The 21,189-nt window shown below is 37.8% G+C and overlaps 1 protein-coding gene across 1 annotated transcript in view; it reads left to right on the forward strand.

Moving 5' to 3' along the window:
* Nucleotides 1–1,419: 1,419 nt before the first annotated feature.
* LOC137272289 (uncharacterized) overlaps nucleotides 1,420–21,189 on the forward strand; it is a 39,243-nt gene continuing 19,473 nt past the window's right edge. Inside the window, exons 1-4 of the mRNA XM_067804653.1 lie at nucleotides 1,420–1,549; nucleotides 1,654–1,852; nucleotides 8,185–8,365; nucleotides 9,447–9,534. Of these exons, the coding sequence (XP_067660754.1) occupies nucleotides 1,459–1,549; nucleotides 1,654–1,852; nucleotides 8,185–8,365; nucleotides 9,447–9,534 (559 nt within the window). The 5' untranslated portion in view covers nucleotides 1,420–1,458. The remainder of the gene's footprint in view (nucleotides 1,550–1,653; nucleotides 1,853–8,184; nucleotides 8,366–9,446; nucleotides 9,535–21,189) is intronic.

The following is a 21,189-nucleotide window of genomic DNA, read 5'->3' on the forward strand; positions in this document are numbered from 1 at the left end:
GCGAACTCTTCCCTTTCCACGAACAAAAACAATTTTAAACCCCAATCTCAATCTCAAAACAGGCTATACGACCACGATTCATTATTCATCAAACTTACTCCCTGTGTGTATTTAAAAACAACAGGTTCAAATACTCCATTGATACTTACATGTCATTTCCAACATTACGACGTTTCTTTTGCCTTTCAGTACACATTACATTACAATGAACGTTTTATGACACGTAAATTCTTCATTTATTTCCTACAATCGGCTCCAGCTGTTAGCTAATGATACTAGACCAAGGCTTGCACATACTCTATACAACTATTTTTCGTGCACAAAATGACAATGAACATAATCATTTGACACAAACCCTTGTAAGGGTGGCATAAACATTAACATTGGAAGTAAATCTTTCTTTCTTGTCACAAATGTCTAGGTATACTAGATTTAAAGGATTTTCTTTCTGGCCCAATAAACTATCTTCATTTCCAGTTCAAGTAGTTTATCACTTTGTCAAATATAGCACTGTTATCTATTTTCTGAGAAAAGTTTTTTTTGGGGGGTGTTGGAGTGTGTGTGTGCTTTTGACGTTTATCTTTTAAAATTGTTAATGATTAGATCTTAATGGAAGGTAACCGTTGAAAACGTCATTATCGCCACTTTTAATTAATTACATACATGCAGTTTGAGAGTGACAGCTTGCACTGTGTGGTTTGTTTTTTATACATTCAGACTATGCTGACCACCTCTTTGATCTCAGCGGTGTTTATGGAGCCAATGTTGGGCGGGGCTTAATCATTTCGATCCATTCGGTTGTTTTGGCCGCCAGGGGGGTGGGGGGTCGGGGATTTGCGTGACAAACACGCGAACCTATGGTGCAAATGAACGTAGTTTACAACAAGCTTCTGACTAAAGTTGTTGATTGATGTTTTGAAAACTGTTAACAGCATGTCAGATTATATTTAAATAATTGTGGAATGAAGACAAAAACGAGCACCTGCTGAAATATTGATCGCTGTAAGAGAAAATCTATTTATTAGGAAAACATCTCTCATGCCATGAATAACACATTATTACTCTGAAGTGTAAGTGTATATCTTCAGGAGGGTCTGTTTATTACATGAGAGGGAATGAATTTGCTATAGACACTTCCTGAACAATGTAAAATGATGTCAGTATAACATCTGCAATCATGAAAGGAGAATCCGAGGCATACAGAAACACAGGTTAGGAAAGAAGGGAGAACCACCCTTTGGCCTTTGGGGTACCTACTTCATGCATGAATGTCTCCAAATATCCCAGAGACGCCAAATTTTGTACATGGCGTTAAACAATCTAGAAACCACAGATGTTTTCGTTGCATACAACTTTGGCCTCGTTTACCAATGTCAGCGCTTATCTTCAAACCCACATGCCGTCTTTCTTTTCGAGAAAGATAATACATGTATAACTATATACATTGCATGTGCAACCATGCTGTTGGTGGTTCTTCTCTTCGTTGTCCCTGTCCAAGGGGTCCGTCATGGATTCCAGGCATCTGTCTTCACTGAGTGGAAGGATTGTGGTATGCGGATGTGTTACTGAGATAATGGCATTTTTTCACGTGAGGATGACGACTTTTTATTGTTCACTTTTTGTTTTCAAACACTGTTCCCCAAATCATTTCAGGTGTTGGTGACTCATGGGTGTCAGTGAATCAATTTGACTTTCGACCAGATTCTTTCGACATACATTTGGAATTCACAACATCCTTCGATGCAACCATTACTCACAGTATTGCTGATCAAGTCACACTGGATGTCCTCATCGAAAAGAAGTTACTTGGCCGTTACACCAGGGTGCCCTGTATGGGTGATTTTGGTTCATGGTAAGTGCGGTGAGTTTTGTACAAGTGCTTACTGATATCAAACATGTTGGTAAGTTGCTCCACGCTCTGTACTAGGTGCCATGCAGATATGATGTTGGTGCATGGTCAGTGTTGACTGAGGTGTTTCTAAAGAGTTCTTAACCTGTGTCCTACACATATGTACATTGTACAGAAATATAAGACAAAATGTTATGGATGTCAACTTCTTCTATATTGTTTACACAACATTTCTGGGCTATTCCTTGCCCCTTCGTCGGGTGGATGCTAACTAACCGTTAAACAAGATATATATATATATATATATATATATATATATATATATATATATATATATATATATATATATATATATATATATATATATGCTAGTAATGTAAGTGAAACCAAAGTGATGATTTGAAGATAGTATATACAATTAATAACAGCAGATAACAGACAATTACAATATACAAAAGCCTGTATGGTGTTGTTACAGCGGATTAAGCAATAGAAGCCAATGTGTCTGATTGGTGTACAATAGCTGGCGGATAGCATCTACCTGTACAATGTAGGTTCTTGAGAGGCATTTAAAAGTCGGTATCCTAATATGGGACAACATGTTATGGATGTCAACTTCTTCTATATTGTTTACACAATGTTTCTGGGCTATTCCTTGCCCCTTCGTCAGGTGGATGCTAAACAGGATATATACACTAGTAATGTACATGAAGCCAAAGTCATGATTTCAAGAATGTATGTACAATTAAAGACAGCAGATAAAAGACTCGAATAAGGCTCATTGTTCTAGCAGGTAAAGATTGTTTCTCTGAATATGTTTCTCTATTAGATTTTGAATCAGAATACATGCTATGGCTTAAGATATCCAAGGTAACTTTAACAGCAAAGGTGATTTTGTGGTTGGTGTTGTGTACCCCTCCTGAAGGATCCGAGAACGCTACTACAGACATGTTCTATCAGTTAGAACAAGCATTGTTATACATGTATGCTCAATCTGAAACTGCTCGAACTGGAACATTGTGTGATTACAAAGGTCTAGATAAACATTTGTTAGAAGAGTTAGATAGTGACACCGATGAAATGTCATATGATTTTGACCCTGAAGAGCTTGGCATCACGCTTAAGCTATACTCGCACGACACTAACAAAATTAATAACTACGGACATAAACTGATTGATATCTGCAAAAGTTGTGACATGTTTATTTGTAGAATGGACAAAGATGCAAGACTAGGAAAAGTTATTTGTAAGGACACACGCACTGTTGACTATGTTACATGTTCTAATAGATGCCTGCCATACGTTGGGAGCTTTGAAATTATTGATTTTTCTCCCCGTACTCAGATGTGCATTGCCCTATTGCAGTTTCGTTATCAAACATGGATATTAAGGCACCTAAACCATTTGTAAACCTGTAACTACATTGATGAAACCGAAAGGATACGGCTCTTCCAAACAGGATCAGTACAGGAGCCATACTGGTATTATGCAAATACACGATGTAAGCACATTATTAAGGAAAGGGGTTGATGACAGTACGAAGGCAAATGAATTAGTAAACAAAGCAACTGTTATCTTCTCCGAAATTCTTACAAACGCGGCTATAAATATCGTGTATGTAATTATACTGCTAATGATAAAAACAATAAAATTAACAAGCCTTGGTTTGAAAAAGAATGTACCCAGAAACCTAGATACTACAGGAAAGCTAGAAAGAAATATCAAAAAACATAGGAATCAAGTAAATCTTATCTATTACCGCCACGCAGCTAAGGAGTATAAAAATGTATGAACAGGTATATAAACAGATATAAGTGTAAATTAGCCACTGAAATCAGAAATAAGCAGAAGAAGAACCCAGGAGAATACTGGAAATTACTGCATAAACGGAAATCTACACATACTGATTCTTTCCATAGTGTTAAAGAGTTATATGAATACTTTAAGAATATAAACGCACAAGGGTGTAATGATACAGTTTTCCTGAAGATATTAATGAGACTCATGTACCCATAGAATGCTTACTTCGTATTGATGCCATAACACAGAAGGGAATTTCTGAAGCAGTATCACAACTGTAAAGAAATAAAGCCCCGGGTGAAGATCTTATAGAAAACGACTACATGATTGACTCCACAGACTTATTTCGCCCATTCCTAGAAAACCTTTTTAATGTTGTACTCGACACGGGTGAAGTTCCTGAATCTTGGGTAATTGGAGTTATAAAACACATATACAAAAGTAAAGGTGACTCATGCGATCCTAGTTCCTGCAAGCCTCTTACAATTTTGAGCTGGCTTGGAAAACGTTTTACCAGCATACTTAACCGTAGATTATCCAACTTTCTGGATATTAACCCTTTATAATACCCTTGCCAAGCTGGTTTTCGTAGAGGCCACTCTACAACTGACAAAATCCAGTATTGAGTTTAACCATGAAAAGTCTACGCCTTTCCCAAGTTTTTCAGTGGTTCGACAGGGAGAAAATCTCTTTCTATTATTATTCTCTACCTTTTAAATGATTTAGAATCATGGTTAAAACATTTGATTGTAATGGTGTCGATATATCATCAATGATTACGATATGCATATAATCTACATTCAGCTGATTGTACTTATGCAGACGACACAGTGTAGTTGCCACCTCAGCGTCATTCCTGCAAAGGTCCCTGGACCATTTTCATGTACACTCTTCAAAGAAAGAAACGCAAAACCAAAATATCAATGAAAGTTTGGTGTTATTCAAGGACGTGTAGATCAGCGGAAAACAAAGATACATAAATGCATTGCTATCTTGTCCATATTTCATGAGAATAACATACACCACAGTTATCACTGCTGTCCACCAGGTGGTGCTGAAGTCGGTACCTCGTATGACCACCTCCAGCTGCTACCGCTGCCCGACACCTTGGTGCAGATCGAATCAGTCGTTTGATGTTTTGTTGTGGAATCCTTGCTCCATTCCTCCTGCAGCACGTGGAACAACTGTTGAAGATTCTGTGGTGGATTAGGACGTCGACGTACCCGTCTATCGATCTGATCCCAAAGGTGTTCGATTTGGTTTAGATCCAGGCATCTGGAGGGTCATGGGACGGTACTGATGTTATCATTGGCCAGGTAGTACATGTGGCACGTGCTGTGTGGGGCTTAGTGTTGTCCTGTTGCAAGAGCTGCCGTTGACGGTCAACAAAGTGAAGGACGTGCGGACGGAGAATCTGGTCGATGTATTGATTGGTCATATTGCCTTGGACAGGCACAAGTTCAGATCTGCGGGTGTATCTTGGGCCGATCTTGGTTGACACATGACATCGGTTTCCAATTGTGCAGATCGATGCTCATGTTGTTGATCAGTGGATTGTCTGGTCCAGATTCGATTATTTACAGACCGCCGCCACATAGCTGGAATATTGCTGGGTGCGGCGTAAACCTAAACTCACTCACTCACCCTAAAAATGTTTGAGTTAACATATGTGTACAAAATTGTAAGTATCATTTTTGGATTTCATTTTGCGTTTCTTTTTTTGAAGAGTGTATTGCCAGCAATGGAGACTGACTGTAAATAGTGACAAAACTAAAATTGTACATGTTATTTTTGGAAGTGGGATGTGTAGAGTAAATAAACTATCGTTTCACTATGGCACATAAGAAATTGAAATAGTAAATAATTATAACTACCTGGGGTTTAATTTTCACAAAAATAGAAAGTTCTCTTTCTGTATTACTGTACTAGCTGCACAGGCAGGCACAAGAAATATATGTTTTTGGTATTGAAAATGGCAGGAAACAATGACTTACCACTTGACTGTGTATTTAACGCATTTGATCTAATGATATTTACATACTGTAGACGGCTCTGATTTTGGGGGGTTATGGTAATATAGATATACTTAAAAGCGTACATACAAAGTTGTTTTTTTAAGAAAAAAATTAGAATGTCTACACCGAATTATTTTCTATATGGCGAATTTGGAAGATATCCTGTCAGTATTCATGTATCCAAAGGAATTGGTAGTTATTGGCATTAACTCACCACGACCATGTCCCAATTCAAATTATCGCAGGTAATCTATAATTTCATGACATTAGATAGTGTGGTAGCTAATCATTCCTATTCGTGGCTTAAATTTGTTGAAAATATCTTAAACCCATGCAGGCGTAGTAATGTATATATATTTCCAGGTAATTTTAGTCGAATATGGCAGAAAGTAGTTTAAAAGATCATATGTTTTCATGAATGGAGGACATGAATGATGCACATGAATAGCTCTATTTACAAAATGTTTGAATACGTGCACGTTTGAATACGTGTTTGAATACAGTCGGCAGATGCCGACTCTTTGAAAATTTGATTGCCCTGAACAGCTTCTTTGAGTAGCATTTTTGAAGTTCGAGAGTCAAATAAGGACAAACTTTATAGATGGACAACGTCTTTGTTCATTGTGTATACATTTATAAAGTTTGTCCTTATCTATCTTCCCTGAACGAATCATATTTTTGACTACATGAACGCTATGCCGCACCTCCATAGGCCGCAATGGTGAAAATCCTTTGTCGCACTTTCGCGCACTCGTTACGACTATTGCGCACGAAAAACGTATGTGAATGGCTTTTTTGTACTTATACCTGTATGTGTGCCCTAGTTTCGTTATCAAAATATTAAAAAATAAATATTTGCAAGCCATCAAACATCTCAGTCGATCGGTCGCATGAGCGGCGCCATTTTAAATCACGTGACGCGAAGAGATTCCCTCCCTAAAATAGTAACACACCTGTTCTACACCTCGCTGTTTGTTTACAACAAATTTTCATACATTCTTAAAAAATTAAAAGGATTGTGTAGAGACTTTCGTTTCCAGTTCACACTGACTGACCCTGCTCTTTTTCACTTAGCCCAATCGTTTCCATAACAACCAAGAAAAATAAAAATGCAAAAAATCTGCAAATAGCAAAATGCACCACTTTAGACTCTGATCCATATTTATTCCAATTTATACTGAAACGTAACAACCGGTTTTAGAGCCATGTACATGTACAATTTCATATACTTATCGTTGCTAAAGTTCTCAATATAAGTCAATACAAATTGCACCTTGAAAAGCATACTTTTCTGAACTATTACTTCATTGATAATTTGGAAATCCTGCTATTTTCGCTGTTAAAAGGAAGAGGTACTGTCAGATTGCAAATGGAGTTTCTTCAACTGAGACTTCATTGAAGTATATAAGTGACTCAATGATATATGAACAAGAGTTTAAAATGATATTTGCCTTTGTGCTGTAATTTGAATGATCCTTCCCCATTTAAAAAGTGCTTCTTAGATGTATTCCCATATTTTGGTATTTGTTTATAACTGAAACATAACAAACACTGTTTTGCTACTTGCTGGCTAATATGGAAAAGAAGACGTGCAGCAAGGATTGAAGCTGGGTGCTTGAAAACTAACACAGCATGGAAATATTAAAAGTGATATTCAAGGCAGTAGAAAATGCGAACTGAGGAATGTTAACGTTTTTTATTTTTGTTTTTTTTTAAATATTTTTTTTTAGCATAAATGGAATTTAGAGATAATTATTTCGTTAACTCGTTAATTAATTAGTTTCTACATTCAATATGTCTTATTAGTAAACTATGTTTTGTAGTTAACTTTTAGGAGTAGTACAGACACACCAATGCACTGTCAAGATGGCAGCAATGATCCATTATAATGAACATTGTAGAAAGCATTGAAAACTCCAGAGCAATTCCTTTCAAAACAGTTGTTGAATGGGCTGGGTGGTCAGTCAGTCTTGATTGGGAAAGAAAGTCTCCACACAATCCTTTTAATTATCTAAAAATGTATGAAAATTTGTTATAAACAAGCACCGAGGTCTGGAACAGGTGTGTTACTATTTTAGGGAGGGAATCCCTTCGCGTCACGTGATTTAAAATGGCGCCGCTCATGCGACCGATCGACTGAGATGTTTGATGGCTTGCAAATATTTATTTTTTAATATTTTGATAACGAAACTAGGGCACACATGTAGGTATAAGTACAAAGAAGCCATTCATATACGTTGTTCGTGTGCAATAGTCGTAACGACAAAGGATTTCCACCATTGCGGCCTATGGAGGTGCGGCATAGCGTTCATGTAGTGAACGCTATGTATCTTAGCTAATTTTCACCACATGACAAAGCACTGTTCATTGTTGCAACCTATTCGGTTAGTGTGAGGAGCTGTTCACCGTTTAGGAAAAGCAGCACTTTCGAGGAATTGCTTTTATTTCAGCATCAAGAACCTGTACACGATAACTTGTTCAGCTAAGTCCACGTTTTCAGTATTTCTTCTGCATCCACAGTCACTACACTGATCCTTGCCAGTTCCTGAACAAGTTCAAACAGCATGGAACATGCCCCGTACAGCTGACGGCCAATGGTATCCCCTGTACCTGCCCCTTCAACCCAGACAGGCTTCTCATGCCGATGACTAAATTCTCCATATACAACCTCCGCTCACCATGGAAATATTTTTTGTCAAATGTACGTAATAGTTAAACATTGGTATACATACAAAGCAAATACATGTTCTTTGGTGTCTCTGATTATATTATGTGCGACTATTAACCGAAGGATCAAATAATATCTACACACACTTGTCAAATGGCATGATGTCGCCTGAGAAGATGGATTACAGCGGGCATTCTATTTGCTGCTCATGGCTGTTACTTCTTACTCGAAACCGATCATGCATCACAATGAACATATGAAACGTAACGTAAACGTAAGTTATGCAGGTAATTCAATTAAGCTGGCTGTAGAAGGAGTCCTGGGCTGGTGATGAGTGGGTGAGTGAGTTAATATTTAACGTCACATCGGCAGTATCTCAGCCATATCGTGACGAGAACGTTTAATACTGAAATGAAATATATGGATACTATAAAAACCTGTCAACGAGGGACAGTAAAACAACTAGAATATCACAAATATGATTAAAACTAGTGTGGAAAGTTAAAAATAATATCACTTTTCGGACAATACAATATAAAATCATTCTATAGATTGCCAACAACCGAAGGTAAATCCCCATACTAGGGACCATGGGGACTTACAGTACCTTTGCTACCTGCATGGACCCTAGTTAGATTTACATCATCCCCTCAGCTGTTAACAATTTAGTCACATCTAGCCAAAAATTAAAAATACACATACACTACGATTAAAAACAGTGGAAGTCTAAACGTACACGTGTTTTGGGACTTACGTACCCTCTCAGGAGGACAATATTTTTACGGTACTTCAACCCCCTTTGAGGGTACAGCCATTAAAAATTCAAGTTACTAATCTAAACTACCATGAATTAAAATGCAGCTATCTACAGAACATAATAATCAAAATTCAAAGATGAAATCAATTTCGTTTAAAAATCCAAGAATTAAATGAGAACTTACGGTGTTAAAAAGATCCTTAATTGTTTTTACATTGAAATATTTATCCCTTATGATGGTGGGCTGGTGATGAGTCTAGCTATCTTTGCGGTGTTTGGATGAACCGAACACTAATTATATATTTATCAATTTTAGTATGTGACCAATCTTAACAAATCATACCGATTCCTTTTCAGGCAGACTACTACCTGAAAATCACAATCAACGAAAAACGAGACCAACAACTACGAGGGTGTTTTGAGGCCTACCTGAGCGCTGATTTAGGTGAGTAATAAATAATGCAATTACATAACCTGCATCTACATTTCTTCAATTGATTCCATACATTTGTTCCAGTTTGCATTTCCACGAACATAATGCTTGATGTGTTACAACTGATTCTTCTGTATAGAAGCTATACCATGTCAGGAACAAATCGTATTACAGGTGGTGCCAAGCCTGAATTTCTCTCTGTATACCATTTCAAATATACCGTGAGATCCTGGATATCCGGACCCAATCATTTTTGCCAAAATCCCAATAAAGGATACACATTCACTCTCTAACACACATACTGATAGGTGCAGGGTAATTAAATGCATATTCCCTCCCATGTACTAGTATATACTTCAATCTGGAACGTATACTTCATATCTAGACATTGAAGCATTACGCAGTTCCCTGCCTATACTTTCCTTTAACAGCTGACCTTGTTTTCCATTTCAATGAAGACATGCTACAATGTTGATCATCTCATTAAAGTTTCTCGTATTGTTTATTGTTATACACGTGAGTTAATTAAGTGCAGTAATTGTCGGACATGCCAGTGAACATCCTCCCTTAAATATATGTAAACTAGTAAGAGCTTTGGCCAGCGAGTCCTAACTTGACACACAGAAAGGAGCAAGCTACAAAGACATATTTTTCATCATTGGAAAGATCTCGAGGAGATGAAGACGAAAGTCTATGTGCCAGTGTGTTCACGTGTTAATAAGCTCACAAACTGGCTCTGAAAATGCATTTCTGCAGAAATTTCTGGCAGAATTTTTTGTTGCACTACCAGTATTATCGAGCTGAATAAAATTAGAGACTATACTCTATGACACTCATGCGTGAGTGGTAGCTTCATGTTTAGTCCAAGTAATAAGCACTCAGCGTGATCAACTGATCTGATATTTTTGCTTTGCTGCCAGAATTATCTTATTTGAATAATATTAAACACCATCGTCATATAATTTAATATAGACATTCTTTAAATGATGTTGTTTTCCTTTGTTTAAAGCCTGCTAGTACCAGACAACCGAGTATTTCACAATGTGAATTTGACCGTATTTCATCATAGCTTTTACAATTTAAAAGGCTTATGCATTATTCCCATCCGTTTCATTATAACACAGTTGTAACTTGTTAGTGGATTCACGACGTGAAAGATTAATTTAAGAGTATTGGGGTGCATTTTCCAATCCCAATAAGCCTACATTGTTTTTGTATGCGATATGGGTTGAAGGCGAATAGAGACGAAACCGGACATATACAAGAAGGAGTGAGTGAGTGAGTTAATATTTAACGTCACGTCGGCACTATTGCAGCCATATTGTGACGAGAACATACGTGAGTGAGTGAGTGAGTGAGTTTTACGTCGCACTTAGCAATATTCCAGCTATATGGCGACGGTCTGTAAATAATCGAGTCTGGACCAGACAATCCAGTGATCAACAACATGAGCATCGATCTGCGCTATGGGGACCGATGACATGTGTCAACCAAGTCAGCTAGTCTGACCACCCGATCCCGTTAGTCGCCTCTTACGACAAGCATAGAACATACGTGACATAAAAAAGAATAGATATATATATTATGAAGAACCTGTCGACGAAGGACAGTAAAACCACTAGACTATCACAGTTAGGATTTAAAACTAGCGTGGAACCTTAACAACTAATATATCACTATTTGGACAGTACAATATAAAAACAGGCCATAGATTGCCAACAACAGAGGGTAGATCACCATACTAGGCACCATGGGGACTTACAGTACTTCTGCTACCTGCATGGTCCCTAGCTGGGTTTACACCATCCACTCAGCTGCTGGCGACTGTATGCAAAATTAGCCACAATTTAAAATGACACATATTCTACGATTAAAAAAGTGGAAGATTAAATCTGACTTAAACTGTTTTTGGGACTTACGTACCCTCTCAGGAGGACAATAATTTTACGGTACTTCAACCCCTTCGAGTATACAGCCACCAACAATCTTAAGTTGTTAATTCAACTTCCAATTATAAAATAGTAATCTATTTACAAGTCATGTAACAGGTCTAATTCTTTTAAAATGCAATGATTAAATGAGCACTAACATTACTAAAAAGATCCTTCATAGTTCTTGATTTAAAAAAGTTATCCCTTGTGATGGAATATTCCACACAGTCAAGCAAGACATGCTTGACTGTGATTCTTTCATAACAAGGGATACAAAACGGAGGATCTTCACCTTTAAGCAAATATTCATGTGTATATCGTGTGTGGCCAATACGACATCGTCGCATGATGACCTCTTCAAATCTGGACTGACAACCCAAGTAGGTGTAACCAATGTAGGGTTTTATTTCATGTGATTTGTTGATACCTACTTGAGTGTCCCACTTCTTCTGCATCAGATCACGGATGCAAGACCTAATGATAGCTTTATAATCAGTGTATGGAATAAGACGTGGTGTCACAGATTTGTGGAGTGCTGCCTTAGCAGTAAGGTCAGCCAATGTGTTCCCAGAAATGCCCACGTGGCTGGGAAACCAACAGAAGACGATGTCGTATTGGCCAGTAGCAAGATCATTATACAATTCAATTATTTCAATTAAAAGTGGATGTTTACAAGAAATATTTTTAATGGCTTGAAGGCAGGAAAGAGAGTCGGAATAGATTATATAGTGTTTATGTTTAGGGTGTCTTTGAAGATATTTAAGAGCCGTTAGCATAGCATTAGCTTCAGCTGTAAAAATAGAACTGTTGTCTGGTAATCTAGAAGATATTGTTCTGGAACCAATGAAAGTGGCACAAGCCACTGCGCCACCGTCCTTGGAACCATCTGTAAATAAGGATTTATAATTGCTATATTTATGTTTTAATTGATTATATTCTTGTTTATACTGTAGTTTATTAGTTACATTGATTTTTTAAACGAAGTTAATGTTAGGTCGACTTGTGGCCTAACTATCTGCCAAGGAGGAGAAGAAAGAAGACGGGAGGGAGCTATGTTTTCCGGCTCAATGCCGGCCGAAGAAAGAAAGGGTTTAATTCTATGTCCCAGAGGAGGGACAAGCGAAGATTTCTTGTTGTATAAATCCCCATAAAGGCGATTGAAAACACAGTTATAGGCAGGATTAGATTCATTAGAGTATAACTTAGTAATGTACTGTAAAGCTAACTTTATACGCCGCTGCTCAAGAGATGGCTCATCAGCCTCAACGTAGAGACTGTCAATAGGTAAAGTTCTGAAGGACCCAAGACAAAGCCTTAGACCTTGAAGGTGGACAGAATCAAGAAGTTTAAGGTTGCTTTTGCAGGCTCCACCATATACGATGGAGCCATAATCAAGTTTTGAACGGACGAGTGATCGATATAGGTGTAAGAGGGTTGCTTGATCCCCTCCCCACTTTGAGTTGGAAACAACTTTCAACAAGTCAAGAAGTCAAGGCAGAAATGTTAAGTGGGAGTCAAAGATTAGGCCCAAGAACTTTGCCTCCTTAACAACTCTGATGGTCTGATGGGAGTGCCATCTAAAGATAATTCTGGGTCCTTATGTGGCTTATATTTTCTACAAACATGTATACAAATAGTTTTGGATTTAGAAAACTTAAAGCCGTTTTCAAGACACCATTTATTTATTTTGTTTAAACATAGCTGCAGTTGCTGTTCCATAGTGTGCATATTTTTCCCACGGCAAGAAATATTAAAATCATCCGCAAATAACGATCCATCAATTGAATCGTTTAAAACTTTAGATAAACTGTTTATCTTTATACTAAAAAGTGTGACAGACAAAATACTGCCTTGTGGAACACCCTGATCCTGATTGTAATGATCAGACAGGGTAGAACCCACACGGACTTGAAATTGCCTGTTATTTAAAAAGTTGGCTATGAATTCAGGCAAACGACCTCGCAAACCGAAAGCATGTAAATCTCTCAGAATGCCATATTTCAAGGTTGTGTCATATGCTTTTTCAAGATCAAAAAAGAAAGACACAGCGTGTTGTTTATTAATCAGGGCGTTTTTTACAAATGATTCCAAACGCACTAAGTGATCGACAGTACTTCTATTTTTACGGAAACCACACTGTATATCTGTGATAAGATTATTTGTTTCCAAGTACCAAACAAGTCGATTATTTATCATGCGTTCCATGGTCTTGCAAACACAGTTAGTTAGTGAATTAGGTCTATAATTGGACGGATCCGTATGATTACGTCCAGGTTTAGGTATTGGTACTACTGTGGCGTCACGCCATGAGGGAGGAAAGTTACCCGATGTCCAAATATCATCAAAAATATTTAGAAAAGTTTCTAGGCAGGATTCTGGTAAGTGCTTCAGGAGTTGATAATGTATGTTATCAGCTCCTGTAGCAGTATCATGAGCTTGATCAAGAACAGTATGGAGTTCATGAATAGAAAATAGTTCATTATAATCTTCCATATTATCTGAATTAAAATTAATAGTTTTCTTTTCTTCTTGTTTTTGATAATGTTGGAATTTAGGCACGTAATTAGAAGAGGAAGAGTGTTTAGCCAGAGTTTCACCCAGTTTATAAGCAATATCAGATTCCTCGGTAAGTAATTGATCTCCATGTTTAAGATGTTGGATACTAGATTTAGTACCTGTACCTTTAATTTTCCGGACCATGTTCTATACCTTGGACATGGGTGTCCGAGAATTTATTTTGGATACATAATTTTGCCAAGATTGACGTTTATTCTGTTTAAAAGTACGTCGCGCTTTAGCATTTAAAATTTTAAATTTATTTAAATTATGCACCATAGGATAATGTTCTGCTTTTTTCCTTGCCTTCCTAGCTTGTTTGCATTCATCATTGAACCATGGTTTTCTTGTGTGTGGAACTGCAGAAGACTTTGGTATACACTCGTCAGCAATGTCATTGAGTACATCTGAAAAACATTTAGTAGCATCAGGAACAGTAATAAAACGTTCAAGTTTACGTTTGCCAGTACAGAGAGATTCATATAAAGTCCAGTTGGCCTTTTTAAAATTCCATCGTGATGATGGAGGCACATCAGATGGGTTCACAGGCTTTAGTATTGTAGGGAAATGGTCGCTCCCACACAGGTCATCGTGAACCAACCATTCAAATTCATTTAAAAGATGAGAGTCAGTAACTGATAAATCAAGAGCTGAATATGTTCCTGTGCCAGGATGTAAATATGTATGTGACCCGTCATTGAAAATGCAGAGATCATTATTTGAAAGAAAATCCTCAAGTAATTTACCTTTGGTGTTCGTAGTAGTACCACCCCAGAGTGGGTTGTGGGCATATAAATCGCCCATGATTATACAGGGTTTAGGAAGTTCATTGTAAAGAGCTTGTAGATCAGTTGACTGGACAGTAGATGAAGGTGGAATATACAATGAACAAAGTGTAAATGCAACTTGCAATGTAAGTCGCACAGCTACGGCTTGGAGATTTGTTTTAAGCGCTATTGAACTATGTATAACATTTTGCCGTACCAAGATTGACGATCCTCCACTTGCCCTATCACCCGGAGGTGAAAAATAATGATATGCATTGAAATGACGGAGGTCAAGAGTATCTGTGTGTTTTAAATATGTTTCCTGTAGACAGATTGCTGACGGTGTAAAATCCTGGATTAAAAGCTGCAATTCATTAAAATTAGTCCTTAGTCCTCTGGAATGCCACTGAATAATATTATTCTGATAACTTATCTTTTGGGGGGATTTATTGGGGATCTACCCCGCACTTATTTGGTGGGCGACAAGCTGTGTGCCCTAGAGCGGACGTTTTCAGACACGTCCATGTCTTCAAGTGATCCATATTTGTTGAACAACTGAATTTTGTTTTCTGATCCTTTAGGGGTTCTGCCACTGAGCCTTTTCGAGGAATCTGGCTTTTTACTTTTGTTGGTAGTAATTTGTTGAGACTTAACTGTTGACTGAGAAGATGGTTCGTGATCAGAGGATGCCTGTGATTGGATTTGGGATGTACTGGGAAGTGGTTCTGCTGTCTGAGTGGATATGGCAGGTGAAATAAGTTAAGGAGTATCTGTTGTCATCCATGTTAAGTTGGTCTGACAACTTACAGACAATTTGGTAACTGTAGGGGTGGCTGCTGACGTTCCAGCAATGGAAGCATAGCTTTGTGTTTGTTCTGAGCTGTGAACCAGTTTCTTTGCGTCTGCAAAGCTAACATTCTGTGTAAATTTTATTCGATTCATTGCCATGTGCTCTTTCCAAACAGGCAGTCTTTTGAGAATGATGGGTGTTCCCCTTTGCAGTTAGCACACTGTTTTACATTACTGTCACAATCGTCTGTTGTGTGTGTTTTTTCACTGCAGTGAGCACACACAACAGACAATGTGCAAGTATTTACACCGTGCCCAAACTTTTGACATTTGAAACACCTAAGAGGGTTAGGAATGTATGTCTCAACATTGAAGTTACAATAACCTGCCTTCAGAGATTTTGGTGCATTAGGTAGAGAAAAGGAAAACAGATAAGTATTAGTTTGGGTGGTTGTGCCATTTTTACGGGTAGAGAAACGCTTTACATAAAGTACACCCTGATCCTTCATCTCGGAAACGATATCTAGTTCCGACATGTCAGCTCACGATCTCTAACAATTCCCTTGCTCGTATTGAGGGTCTTGTGAGCTGAGACGTTAACAGAAATGCCAACAAAATTTTTGTGTTCAAAGGATTGGTTGACTGTTGTCTCTTGGCACACTCAAACAACAGGGCACCTGAACGCAATCTTCTAATATTCTTCACATCGCCTGCAATGCCTTGGATACCCTTAGACACAGCAAACGGGTTCAGTTTTAATGGTGTCAAATCTTTTGTCTCCATGACAACAAATCGAGGTCAGTAATCAATTGGTTTGGACATTCTGAGATCGTTGTCAGCAAGGTCAATTTCGAGAGGACGTTTAGTTTTTTGTTTGGAGTTTCATAAGCCATGGTTTATAGGTAAGATTTCATCATCCGAGCTCCCCACCCACCACGGAGTATCACAAGGACAATGCTAAAAGCATGTGGGTCTCCAACTTGCAGCACCAAGGATACTCGGATGATATACTCCAGCAGAAGAGTTACAAATAACAAATCCACCAGATTGGCCCATGAGCCACCGCCTTCTGGCATAGGACTCTAGGAAAAGTGCAAAATATCATAGTTCAAAATTATAAACATCGCATATGAACAATTTTGCCAAGACCAAAAAGTTAACATTTACGAATCCAATTCGTGTAATGACAAATAAATATAGGCCATACACACAGGGCTTGGCGTGACCAGCCGATTGATAGAATCGGGCCGATTCTACCACCCGTCTAGGTGAAGTAAGGGCCGAAGTGGTGTGTTGAGCAAAGGGAACACGATTCAGGCTCCCAGTGCCCTCAACCACCAGACTACCGTCCTCCACCGACACGGGACGCAACCCACGGCAAACAGGTTGCCCAATTCGGTCGCCTCTTACGACCAGCAAAGGGGTGCTGTGGACACATTCTGTCCCGGATCCACACGGGAGAAGAGCACTTAGTGTTACCCAGCACCCACCACGAGGAGGTGGCTCTCCACGGGTGCCACATATGCAAGATACATAAATAATAACAATGTAAGACATGTGAGCCATAATTTGAATTCATCAAATATAAGTACAGCATTTGACAAAGTATGGCATAGGGGACTTTTAAACAAATTACAGACATTTGGAATTAGTGATAAAGTGATAGAATGGCTAAGTAGTTATTTAAGTAACAGAGTCCAGAAGGTACTTATAAACGGATATAACTCTAAATATATTCCTGTGTTGGCAGGGGTTCCTCAGGGTTCAGTTCTAGGGCCTCTATTATTCTTAACATATATGAATGACCTTGTAGATAATATTGATTGTAACATACGTCTTTTTGCTGATGACACATCTTTGTACGTAATAATAGAAGACCCTGTTTTAACAGCAAACGGTCTTAATGACGATTTACAAAATATATCAACTTGTGAATAAGTGGCAAGTGAAATTCAACTCAAATTCAAATGGAAACAATTCAATTTAGCAGAAAACGGATTGCCAGACCCTCTTTATTTATGCAAGGGATTCCTATAAATGAAGTTGATGAACATAAACACTTAGTTCACTTATATTTCAAAAGGATGCTAATTGGGCTGCTCAAATTAATAATATTGTAGATAGAGTTACTCCTATGATTAACTGCTTGAGAAGTTTGAAATATCGATTATCACGTAGGTCACTTCAGATTATGTACCAGTCTTTCATTCTGCCGTTAGTTTACTATTGCAGTCACGTTTGGGACAACTGCACCTCTGCTCAGAATATCGCTTTAGAAAAATTACAGTTAGATGCATTAAGGACAATTTGTGGGGCAACAAGAGGAACAAGCCATAACAAACTATATGCAGAAACTAAGTTCATTCCTCTTTTTGAGAGAAGACGTATACAGCAATTAACCCTCTTCCATAAAATGATAACGGCAAAGCACCAGACTACTTATGTACTCTTGTCCCAGACAGCGTTTCGGCCAATAATTCACACAACCTAAGAGAGTCACCAAACTTACGAAACATTTGAAACATGTCTTTATTCAAGATCCTTTTTACCAAGTAGAGTAGGTCTTTGGAATGCTTTACCAAATGACGTTAAATTGATACAATCCCCAAAATCATTTATTGAAAAAAATAACCTGGACATACATTTGGATTTGATGTGAACTATGGAAGTCGATTTTGTCAAATTATTCACTGCAGGCTTCGTCTAGGCTGTAGTGATCTGAACTATCATAAATTTGAACGACATCTTTCAAACGATTCTTCCTGTTTTTGTGACGGTCCTCGTGAAGATACCCAACACTATCTACTTGTCTGTCCTAATTACACTGTACTAAGAAATGATGCAGAATATTACAAACATGGATACAGCTTAAAGACAATCTTGTATGGAAATAGTGAACTATCTTATCTTGATAATCTAGCCATCTGTCTACCTCTTCGTCATTGATTCTTGTAGATTTGATACTAAATGTGGTTGAGAATTATTAGGTCTAAGAAATACATTGGTTGTTTTTGAAACATTAACCATTAACTAGTTAGATGTGCATTTACCTTGTGGTTTGTCATGTGACTATCCTCTGTTAGAACTTTGGTTTCTTACTTTTGTAAAATCATTGGAGAGGCATTAACATAAGCTTTTAGCTTGTTTGCCAATCCATTCGTTTTCACGAATAAAAATGTTTAAACCAATTCATCAACATCCTCGACAAGACCAGCTTACCAGATGACATGATAAACAATATATATGAGACAATGCATCAGTGTTCAAAGTGACAATACCCGCGAAAATGTAATTGCCTCGTTGAAACAATGATTTATGCCGAAGTGGCCACCGAGTTTTCACACCTGTTAATTGATGATTTGTGAGGTTGTCTCTATAAGCGGTCATCGTTCCGGTTCGGTTGTCCCTGAGTGGACACCGCGGTTAATACTAGTAATTGCGCAATCCAGAGAGCGGCAACTCGAGGAATACACCGAAACAATGCTAGTTGGTGCTGCATGGACAATAGACGTCTCATAGAGTCTATCCCGTACCTTGTAGCGGTTCAAGGTCACATGCAACACAAAACAGTTCTTTGCAGATTTTGATTCCGTTCGGTAACAAATTATCAAAAATTCAAATTTAACCTGTAAAGTTGAAAAATAACGCGATTAAACAAAACACACGACATCGGAGTTCAAACGTTTCCACAGCGCTGGGGGGAAAGTGGTTTCACCACCCATAGCACACGTGCAGTGATTAGGTTCAACCGGGAAGCCAACTCGATTAAACACATCAAGTGATGTATGCAAGGATTATCGTTGCTGTCGAAGTGGGAGAACAAGGGATGTTTCTTGTGGTTACAAGCATCTTGGGTCGGCAGTGATAACAATACACAGGTACAATACCTGCATATTTGCAACCCATGTTTTAAAAAAAAAATGTGTAGTATTAGAAATGACAATTTCACTGTTCAGCCTGAAAACTGAAATGTTTTAAATCATATGTATGGAAACACAGAGAAATATATTGATTATGACAAGCTGTCTCTGTCACAGACAAAACTCAATGTCTGTTTATTCACACCTGTCTTTCTGCATGGCTGCTAATGACAAGATGCAATACTCAACTTCAATCATCGACCAACGTAACACCTATCAGGGTATACACCATAAACAAACTACATTGATTTATGGATCTTGCACCTGGGGTCTGTCTCTGTCACATTATGTAATTACACAGACAGGCAGATGCGATTCCTGTACACATGACATGTTATTACGTCTGTGGGTTGCAAACAAACTGCCTCCATTTTTCCCGGTTGACTGGACCGAACGGAACTGGGTGTAAACTCTGATTGTCAGTTCTGTATGTACAAAACCCATAATTTCAAAATATAATATTTATGGATAACAACTTCTTCTATTGTGTATGTTTAGATGTGGATGAATGAATCATAATGATTGGGATATTTTCAAACAGTTTGACACTGTATTTTGTGCGAATCCATGAGTGACTAACATAATTCTTTTTATTCCTGTTTGAAAAACATGTAACTGATAATATGACGATGGTACACTAGAACAGTGATATAAACTGTCATCATCAAAGAAACATTTATACAATTTAACATTTCAACCACTGGCCTTTGTTACGAAAACATGCCAATCAACTTATCTCACTAGCTACTCTCATGATGAGATGATAATTAAATCACTGGGGCTTGGTGAATAACAAATATAAACGGGATATTGTACCATGTGAATGAGTGAGTTAATATTTAACGTCACATCGGCAATATTGCAGCCATATCGTGACGAGAACGAGTAATTATGATAATACAAATGAATTAATAGCACATACATTGTAAAACCCTGCCGACGAAGGACAGTAAAACTAACTAGAATATCACAGAGTAGAATGTAAAACTAGTGAATAGACCTAAAACAATGCATCTATAGAGGACAGTACAATATAAAAATGAGCTACAGGTTGCCAACAACTGAAGGTAGATCACCATACTAAGGACCATGGGGACTTACAGTACATTTGCTTCCTGCATGGACCCTAGTTGGATTTACATCATCCCCTCAGCTGTTAGCAATTTAGACAAATCTAGCCATAAATTAAAAACACACTTATTCTACGGTTAAAAAGCTGGAAAACTTAAACTTACTTCAAATGTTTTTGGACTTATGTACCCTCTCAGGAGGACAATTATTTTACGGTACTTCAACCCCCTTTGAGGGTACAGCCACTAACGATTTGAGTTACTAATTTAATCTTCCAATTTTAAAATATTTATCTATTTACAGCTCAATTAACAAATCTAATTCCGTTAAAAATGCGATAATTAAATGAGGGCTAAAATTGCTAAAAAGGTCTTATTAGTTTGTGAATTAAAATACTGATCCCATGTGATGGAATACTCAACACAGTCAAGCAAGATATGCTTGACTGTGGTTCTTTCATCACAAGGGATGCAGAACGGAGGATCCTCACCTTTCAAAAGGTATTCATGAGTATATCTCGTATGGCCAATATGACATCGCCTCATAATGACTTCCTCAAATCTGGACTGACAACCCAAGTGGTTATAACCAATATAAGGTTTCATTGCATGTAATTTATTTACACCCACTTGG

This window comes from Haliotis asinina, chromosome 2 (genome assembly GCF_037392515.1).
Source record: "Haliotis asinina isolate JCU_RB_2024 chromosome 2, JCU_Hal_asi_v2, whole genome shotgun sequence".
NCBI classification, from domain to species: domain Eukaryota; kingdom Metazoa; phylum Mollusca; class Gastropoda; order Lepetellida; family Haliotidae; genus Haliotis; species Haliotis asinina.